This window comes from Cibotium barometz, chromosome 49, assembly GCF_041138505.1.
Source record: "Cibotium barometz isolate CiBa-2024 chromosome 49, ASM4113850v1, whole genome shotgun sequence".
Taxonomy (NCBI): Eukaryota; Viridiplantae; Streptophyta; class Polypodiopsida; order Cyatheales; family Cibotiaceae; genus Cibotium; species Cibotium barometz.
Genome location: NC_141094.1, coordinates 8,832,205 through 8,842,082, shown reverse-complemented (window position 1 = coordinate 8,842,082; position 9,878 = coordinate 8,832,205). Strand labels below are relative to the sequence as shown.

The 9,878-nt window shown below is 42.4% G+C and overlaps 1 protein-coding gene across 5 annotated transcripts in view; it reads left to right on the top strand.

Annotated features, from left to right (window-relative positions):
• The window catches only part of LOC147610266 (putative metal-nicotianamine transporter YSL6), a 7,363-nt gene extending 2,338 nt beyond the window's left edge, over nucleotides 1-5,025 (top strand). Inside the window, exons 4-8 of one of the 5 annotated variants that reach the window (XR_015264062.1) lie at nucleotides 3,148-3,285; nucleotides 3,402-3,439; nucleotides 3,560-3,595; nucleotides 3,912-4,127; nucleotides 4,223-4,358. Coding sequence is in view for 4 of the 5 variants with exons in the window: in XM_086786429.1 (XP_086642555.1) it covers nucleotides 3,148-3,285; nucleotides 3,402-3,633; nucleotides 3,912-5,009 (1,468 nt within the window). In the remaining variant the exon portion in view is untranslated. Of the gene's footprint in view, nucleotides 1-3,147; nucleotides 3,286-3,401; nucleotides 3,634-3,911 lie in introns of all 5 variants that reach the window. The other 4 variants (XM_086786431.1, XM_086786432.1, XM_086786430.1 and 1 more) reach the window with 4 other exon arrangements.
• The last annotated feature ends 4,853 nt before the right edge of the window (nucleotides 5,026-9,878 follow it).

The following is a 9,878-nucleotide window of genomic DNA, read 5'->3' as shown; positions in this document are numbered from 1 at the left end:
GAGCATCATATGGGGGTGTTTTCTCAACAACATCAGCACTCTAATCATCATGAGCATTTTATGGCATTTATGGCATCAGCCGACAGCATGTATAAACCAGCCGACTGACATTTTATAGCATTTATGACATTTTATGGCAGTCGTGGGCATTTGCATCTGGCCGACTGCAGCAAGGCTGGCCGACCAGCACCAGTTACTCATATAAATAGAGGCACATCATATTCAGTCCATCATCGCATCTGGCATCAGCGTTTTCAACCCATCAACGCATCCAGATCAGTCCAGCGCATCTCCTCCAGTTCAGTCCATCAGATTCAGCCAATGCATCCATCTCCTCAGCGTTTCCTTCCCTGGCAACAGGAGAGCATCTGCGTTTTCAGCATCGCATCAGCATTGCATCAGTCCCAAAGCCATCCCTTCAGCGTTTCCTTCCCAGGAGACAAGGGAAAGACGGTGGGACAGCAGTTCATTCAGCATATCAGTATATTCAGCATATAGGCAGCATATTCAGCATATAGTTCATCATTCCTATCTCCTACATAGAGGGAAGCCGGCATCGAAGGGTGGACCTCAGCATTGGAGCAAGGAACAGTCCTCGGCATCAGCATTCAGCCTATCCCTCTCATCCCGAGAAGGATAGTCATCTAGGACAGCATCATAGATCTATTCAGATCTCATTGTAACCATTCATCTAATATAGCTGCATTGTATTGCATTGACACTATCTGTCTTTCTTAAACATCATTAAGTGCAGTTTAGTTAGACCAAGGTTGTGTTTACGACGGTCAAAGACCTCACATGTCACAAGAAAAGATTGAATCTTTATCTACTTCAAGTGAAACTATTGGTAAATTATCTGATTGTGTCGCCAGGCTTTCTTGCTGAGAGGCGACAACCACCTGTTGGATGTCTGAAAGGGATTCCATTGATTTTTCTGGAACACAAAAGTCTTCAAGTGTTGTCGTAGGTTGAGAAGAAATATCTTCCATATGGTTTTCTTTGCTTAGAAAGTTGTTCTCGGGACAAGTTATGTCCAAAGATTCATTTGCAGCGACTGTAGTCATGCTGCAAGAGTCTGCGTCTGATTTATCCTTTGCACCATTGAAGGTAAGGACTGGAGTCTTCATTTTTGAAGAAGAATCATCATTCACCACGGCGTCAGGTATTTGGTCAGAGACAAAGACTCTGTTTTGCACGGGCGGTGACGAGGCTATCGCTTCACGGCAAGAAAAGGAGTTGTGGACATTGTATTTGTCACACATGTACCAGAATCTTCTGAATCTTCAGCTTTCTCCTTAGGTATTAAGGCTTCCAATGTAGAAGGGGGAGGTTGAGGTTGTTTGCGCTTCTTAGACCTCTCAAGGATCCTCTTGCACAACGTGAGAATGAGTAAGTTTTCAACACTGCCACCAAGAGCTTGCAAGGACTTGAATGTAGGGCATTGCTCGCGAGGGGAAACTTGTCCAACGTCGCGGCGTTCACGACCGAGTACTTGACTAGGGTCGGACACACGTGCCACTAAGTAAGCCCATCTTGATATGGCTGATTTCTTTCCAAGATGTGATCCTTTCGAAGCTTCATTTTGCTGCTTCTGTTGTTGTTGATGATTCTAATAAGAAGTTGGTTGCTTAGAACCGTAACATTTCCAAGAATATCCATGCTGAGGGTCGCATGAAGATACTTTGTGTCTAGTTGTCTCTGAAGAACCATGCTTAGGGTGAGAGAATTTTTGTTGAGAAACATGTTGAAGCTCATCGATACGAGCTTTTGGTTGTTGATGGAACATGGCTTGAAACCGCTGGAATGCAGCTTGTTGCTGTGCATTTTGCTGCTCCAAGGATTTGTTTATAGCCATCAATATGGAGGCCATCTCTTGATCATAACATTGTTCACCGTATCTACCCGGCACTCAGATAATCCTGGGGCAAATGTGATGCTTGTGGTGCAGGAATTGGAACTGGTGCAGGAATTGGAACTGGTGCGGGCGTCGGAGCAGGTTTTGGGACGGGTACTGCCTCTGGAACAGGTTAAGGCTCTGGGGTCGGGGAATCGGGAATAATGATCACCTCTGGCTCAGACAGGGGTGAATCCCGGATGGCAATAATCTCCTGTGAAGGGAGAGGATTCGCCGGCAGTTCGTCTTTGGGAACCTCGTCTACATATGAGAGATACGGAACGGGCACATCGAAAACTTTGTCTGCCATTGCGCGCGCGAGATGGTGCTTGCAGATGGGCCAGCGCTGGAGGAGAGAGAGCGAACTTGGGAAGTGGCAGAATTCGCAGATGAAGCCACACGCTGCCGTTGGCCATTTTTTAAATAATTTTTTTTAAGTTATCTCACCAAGGGTGCCACACTTAATAAATTTGGGGCGACGGGGCCAAATTTGGGTTGGCCGGCCACTTTGTTTTAAGTGGCTTGGGCTTAGTTTTTTTTTAATAATTTACGTTGGCAATCTGGCTACGTAATAACCCAGCGAAGAGTTACTCAGCATCGCTAGAGGCAGCCAGCGCAAGTGTTTCCAGCAGCCAGCGCTAGGGAAAAGGCACAACCCATCTGCATGTCTCTTGGGGAAGGAGTGCCGCCAAGGTGAAGGGGTACCTGCCGGGCTGATTTGATGACCGTTCGCGTGAAGGGATGCGAACCCATGCACGAAAGGGCACGGGGGCTTCTAATTGTGTCAAATTTCCTTGGTAGCCAAGGACATGTGGCAACTATGGGCTCTTACTTCACTCACATGCTTGATCTTCCAGACTGTCAGCTCATGAACAGGTCACCTGTACCGTATTTTGGTCTCCAGGGACCATCATCATCTCTCTCTCTTTCTCTTTCTCTGTGTGTGTGTTTGTGCTTGTGTGCAAGGACAACTGTTAGCTCCCTAAATTTTAATGCATGGCCTTCAACAGCGGAGAACAAAGGCTTTGCAAGTCTTTGCAATCTGCCACTGATGCTGATTGTTGATGTCCATACTATGCCAGTGTTGCCGAGTTGCCTGTGCCCTACAATCATGTGACTAGCTTGGAGATCAGGACCATCATCTATCACCTTGAGATGGCTGGACTTCTATGTATTCATTAGAAGGTAACACAAAAAGGTGTAAGCATGACATGCACTTCCATGTACTTATTAGATCAACTTTTTTTGCACAGGAAACAGATCATATGCCTTGGAAAATATTTCTCAATCAGCTTTCTTTTTAGCATGTTCAAGTGGCATTTCAGTGGACCTCAAGGTGCTTGTGGGTTTGATCATTTTCCCAGTTTGGGCCTAAAAGCATATCAAAACAAGTAATCATTGCAATCCACATGAGCTTATCTATATTTTGCGCTTCAAGCATGTGCCCTATCCTACTCTCGAACCTTGGCAGCCTTTGTGGAAATTGAAGTTGTCATTTTTGATACAGGCTTTACTTTGACTTCAACATGACATACGTGGGAGCAGGCATGATCTGTCCTCATCTTGTCAACTTCTCTCTGCTATTAGGGGGTGTTTTATCCTGGGCCTTGTTATGGCCCCTCCTCAATAAGCATGCTGGTGACTGGTATCCTATTGACTCAACAGGATCAGACCTTCAAGGGCTTTATGGCTACAAGGCAGGTGCTCTCTCTGTTAAGTGGTCATCCATTTTGACAAAGGTTTGAATTCGATGCATTTTTCTTAGTCATAACAATGCCCTGTTGAGCTTGCACACTTAGGGTTGGCACCTGGGCCTGCTACCTCGATGCTAGCATCGAGAAGCCGCCTAGATATCTGTCATCAGGAGAATGTTTGGAAGTGGGGGATGGGCAGGCAGGGTGTTTGAAGCAGCCCTGAAGTCTTTAATGTCTAGATGATGCTAGGTGACAAATGGAGATGGAGAGGAGGGATGTTCTGTCATTCTTCTTTCTAATTCATATTTTTGGTATGTCAGCAGGTCTTTATTGCGATTGCACTCATCTTAGGAGATGGTCTGTACAACTTTGTCAAGATCAGCTCCATAACCATCTGGAGCTTGCACTTGCAACACAGGAGGAGTGGCTACGTGCTTGCAAGTACTAATGACATTGGTTTATCTGGACATACAAAGGCAATACCAACTGAGGAGCAATTGAGAAATGATATTTTTTTGAAAGATACTCTATCTTTTAAGGTAAGCGCCTTTGGCTATCTGGGTCTGGCTGCAATCTCCATTGGAGTGATTCCCAAAATATTTCATCAAATGAGATGGTACTATGTTCTCCTCAGCTTTGGTGTAGCCCCTATCCTTGGGTTCTGCAATGCCTATGGCTGTGGCATGACCGATTTTAGCTTGATTTCGAGCTATGGAAAGCTTAGCCTCTTCATATTCTCATCGTGGGCCGGAAGGGATGGTGGGGTCATAGTTGGCCTTGTGTCATGTGGGATTATGATGGTTATTGTGTCCTCTGCAGCTGACTTGATGCAAGACTTTAAAACAGGCTATCTCACATTATCTTCACCAAGATCCATGTTTATCAGCCAATTGATAGGCACATTCATTGGTTGCATAGTTGCGCCGTTGACGTTTTGGATTTTCTGGAAGGCTTTTCCAGTTGGCCAGAAAGATGGGCAGTACCCAGCTCCTTATGCTGTGGTTTTCCGGGAAATGGCTCTACTTGGAACACAAGGCTTTTCTACACTACCCAGCCACTGTCTGGAGCTTTCTTTCTTATTTTTTGCATTTTCTGTCACCACAAATTTCATCAGAGATTGGGCACCTACAAATGTCTCAAAGTTTATCCCCATTCCCATAGCAATGGCCTTACCGTTTTATATTGGACCGTACTTTGCAATAGATATGTGTGTGGGCAGTGTGTTAGTTTTTGCATGGCAGGCAGTCAAAAGGAGCAAGGCAGAGCTATACATTCCAGCTGCAGCCTCGGGTTTAATGTGTGGAGATGGTGTTTGGACACTTGTATCTGCTCTTCTTGCCTTGGCTAAGTTGCAAGCTCCAGTATGCATGTACTTCATAGCAAGTGAGACCTACGCTAACTCCAGCTTACCAAGCTATTGAGTCAAAATCTTATTTTACTTGTCCCATTGTTTCTTATTAATTCCTAAGAGTCTAACTAGACATGAGTCCCTTCACATGTGGCAGAGTCTGGTAGAAGTGGTTACTCAACAATTGAAGTATGCACAAAGAACCTTAAGCATAGGTTATTATCATACACACATTCATGCACACAGTCACTCCTTGCGGAGTATTTATGATGGCCCTGGTTCTCTGTACAAAGATCCTTTAAACAAAGAAATTAACGCACACATTCATGCATATAGTTACTCCTTGTAAAGTATTTACTATGGTTTCTCACCACCAAGACCCAAGGCCATCCATAGATTGTGTGTTGGATCATAGGATTGAGTTGGTTCTAGGCCCTCATAAGAAAGAACGAAACTAAGTCTATATTAAGCTAGAGCGAGAAATAAAAGACTAAACAAAGCCTACTCTAAGTTAAAACAACAAACCCTACTCTAAGCTAGAACAAGCCACTTTTACAAAAAAGAGCATTGAATTATGAATTAAGTGGGTTTTTCAGCTTCCCACTTGTATAAAACTTACTCATCATTTTAAACATTCCGAAAGCCGAAAGACTAAAGATAAACTTGCTACGATTCATGAAAGAACGAACTTTTTTCAAAATCTTATTGAAACTATAACCTTTTTCGACAAGTAGCAAAATAAGATGGCATGATTGAGAGATAAAGGTAAATTTAGTAGAGCAAAGACAAGAGAATCTGAAAAGTTGAGAGCAGATAACATACTTAGTTGTATCAGAAATATTGGATGAAAAGTGCGGCATCTGAATGATCTTTAAGTTAGCATATTCAAGTTGTAAGCGTTTGTCATAAATGTTCACTATGAAGCTTGAAGATGATTGAGTGATTTTAAAAGTAGAGCTTAGATGGAGATCTAGATAGACTTTGGATGGAGGAAGTACTAAGCGTAGAGGGAGTGAATACTCAGAAGCATTGGATACCTTAGCTGTTTGATAATTATGTCCATATATAGTGTTGTATATATATTGTGATAACTATGTCCATATATAGTGCTGTAGGTGGTGTGGTAGGCACGTATACAACGCGGGCGGTTATGCGGCATAGACACAGTCGTCACCCTCAAAACACAACTAACCGACCACTCCCACTAATAATGAACCCATACCGTTGAGCCCTAGTTAATGCTTTAACCTCTAACCATCAATGGTCACAATATCGACCCATTGGTGTCTAAGCCAAGGTTCCCACCAAAGACATGTGTACCAATGGCTTCTCCTCATAATAATGGGGGTCTTTATAAATATGCACCAAATTTACATGTGAGATACATGTTGAGAGGCGGGCATTGAGTGTATACTAATACCCCCCCTCAATGTCTACCCGAAGACATTATGTTCTTGGCCGAATGCCAAGTCGATGAAGATGACAAGTGAGCCGATCCTTCCCAAGAGCCTTGGTGAAGATGTCGGTGCAATTCTGGTCTGTAGAACAGGTTTCCAGCTCCACTATCTCATCCTCAATCGCTCTCGCACATAATGATATTGAATCTCAATGTGCTTCGTTCGAGTATGAAGCACAAGGTTCTTGGTAATAGCCATGCAACTCTGGTTGTCACATTGCAAGGCTATAGCTCCACTAATCTGAACTCCCACGTCCATTAAAATCCTTGTCAACCATACTGTCTCACAAGTAGTAAAACAAGCTGCCTTTTACTCAGCTTCTATAGAAGAAAGTGCCACTATATGCTTCTTCTAAGAAAGTGCCAGTCTAAGAAAGTGCCACCGTAGGCTTCGAGTATGAAACACAAGGTTCTTGGTAATAGCCACTCAACTCTGTCACATTGCAAGACTGTAGCTCCACTAATCTGAACTCACACGTCCACTAAAATCCTTGTCAACCATACTACGCCACAAGTAGTAAAATAAGTTGCCTTGTACTCAGCTTCTATAGAAGAAAGTGCCACTGTAGGTCTTTTCTTGCCAGTCTAAGAAGAGAGAAACACAAGGTTCTTGGTAATAGCCATGTAACTCTGGTTGTCACATTGCAAGGCTGTAACTCTGGTTGTCACATTGCAAGGCTGTAGCTCCACTAATCTAAACTCCTACATCCACTAAAATCCTTGTTAACCATACTTCCTCCTCACAAGTAGTAAAACAAGATGCCTTGTACTCAGCTTCTATAGAAGGAAGTGCCGCTGTAGGATTCTTCTTGCTAGTCTAAGAGAGAGCACCATAACCAAGCGAAAAATAATATCCAAAAACTAATTTTCTTGCGGGTCTTTAGCTGCATCTCCTCCTCAAGCAACATAGCACTAAATTCTTTAAATAATAGAGGTGGTACTCTTACCTAAGTGTTCAGTGTTGTAACAAAGCCATCGTACATTTTTGGAAGAATTCGAATGCACATCCGGGTTAGTTCCTCATTGGTCTTTGTAATCTCCATAGCAGTCATTTGATCTTGCATATTTTTGATCTGCATAATAAATGCCTAGCGTCCCAAATTAATGTCTTGGATGATATGGGTGTACTGGAAGAAGTTCAAGCTCTCATCTCACGGCAAAAGAAAATCATGAGAGAGACATGAAGCACATCCATCACATCCATCAGGTCATAGCAGATGAGTTGGAAGACACGAATCTGGGAGATGCAGAGGATCCAAAGATGGTCTGAGTCAGCAGCAGTAAGCTTGATGCAAAGTTTAAACAAAATCTCCAATAATTACTAAAATCATATGTGGATGTATTTGCTTGGAGTTATAAAGATATCAAGGGAGTTGATCCTCAGTTTTATCAACATCATATTAATCTTAAGGAGGATGCCATTCCAATCGAGCAACAACGGTAAAGAATGAACCCTAATTATGCAAAGTAGGTTAAGGAGGAAATTGATAAACTTTTGAAAGTAGGGTTCATTTATCCAGTCAATAAAGTGACCTAGCTATCACACCGATAGTGATTGTACCAAAAAATAATGGAAAGCTCTGTATCTGTGTGGATTATCGAAAGCTCAATTAAGAAAGTAACTCAACAACATATGATCATTCATCTATAATATAATATCCACAGGCTAATGGTCAGGCCGAATCCTCCAATAAAATTTTACAAAGAATATTGAAAAAAGTGGTCAATGAGAACCGCACAAATTGGGATCAGAAGCACAAGTCAGCCAACAGGGCAAACACCGTTTCCATAGTCTACGGATTGGAAGCGATAGTTCCAATTGTAATTTGTGGTACCCAGTTTAAGATTGGCAGTGACTGCCCCCCCAATTATCTGAATTTGAAGAGTCTGCAACAAACCGACTACAACATTTATTGGCTCTAGAGAAGAAACGGTTGTAGAGCATCTGAACATCTAATGTCATCCACAGTGTCGGAGGAAGTTGTGGATTGATCAAAACACAACATTATAGTTTTTTGATGTTAATGATTCGATTTTATTGTTTAATTCCAGAATGGGTCCACATCCAAGTAAACTTAAGTTGCGGTGGTGGACGGGCCCATACCAGATATTTTCCAAACTCGGCATTGGTACATTCGAATTAGTGACACTGGATAGTGTGAAACTACCAAAGCTTGTAAATGGTTTTTGATTAAAGCCCTATTTTGGACAATTACCGGTGTCTGTTCCAGTGTACACTGTTTCTATCATCCACCACGTATCATCCCAGCCCATTTTGCAATCATGCATTTCCAAATTAGGCTATTATTACCATAAAATGGGGTGGCCTTTCTTTAACTTCCCTTCACTCATGTTGCCACCCTGTTCTTTCGAATGTTGTGCATCTTCATTATTGTCAGTCATCATGAAATCATCTGTAGATATTTTGGCCATTTGGAATATCATTACCACATTTTAACATTCTCATTACTTGCTTTTCATCTTTCATTTACACTCTTATATCATAATTTATTTTGATGTTCTCGCTTTCACTACTTTCGTTGCCTTCTTCACTTTTACTGTTTTCATCACCTTTAGAATTCACTAGCAGAGCATCCATGGTTGAGTTTGAGAAACTCACTGCCATTCTTGATGTCAATTTGAATCTCAATCGAGTCTGGCTGGAAGAAGGTGTGTCTCCTACAGTTTGCTTCATTGTCATGAAATTAGTAGGTGCTTGGCCCAGCTATTTTGGAGCAGATGCTGGAGGTGCAGAAAAACAGTATTATCAAAACAACACAAAGCAACAGCATACCATTCACAACAGAATACGTTTCTGAAATATTTGGGTTGCCATTGGAAGGGGCAGTCGACATCCCACCAGCAAAACTGAAGAAGATATGGAGTTCTACTTCGGCTCCAAGGGTGCAGGAAAAGAACCTTAGATGAGAGGAATGAGCTTGCAAAGACCAATGCCTTTAGCCTTACAGTAGATGGCAAGGTTGGTGATTGGTATTGGACCCTAAGAGTTGAAGAACATCTAAACTTTACCGAGCTTTGAACATTATTCCTAAAGTAGTTGTTTGTGCATGAGAGAGCATTGTAGAGTGTGGCTTCACAGTTGCACAAATCTAAGAGAAGAAGATGAGTCAGTGAGAGATTTTATTAGTCATCTCAAGCATTTGAACTCTCATTGTGCTCTACATGAGTGCTTCTCCAACAATCAATAGCTTGATCGATTCATCCATGAGCTTAAACGAAGATATCCATAATGGTTTGGTCATTAGAGGTATTTCCACCTAGGAGGACGTCACAACTAATGCCATCCACCAACTTGAGAATAACCTGATGATAAGGGAAGGCAGAGCTTCAGATTTGAAGTCTTTTGCATCAGCAACAACTAGCGGTCTAGCAGCACCACTGTGAAACCTATAGCTACTAAAGACAATACCTTAGTGAAAATGACTTGGACTAACTTCTTAAAAGCTCTCCAGGAGGAAACAAATA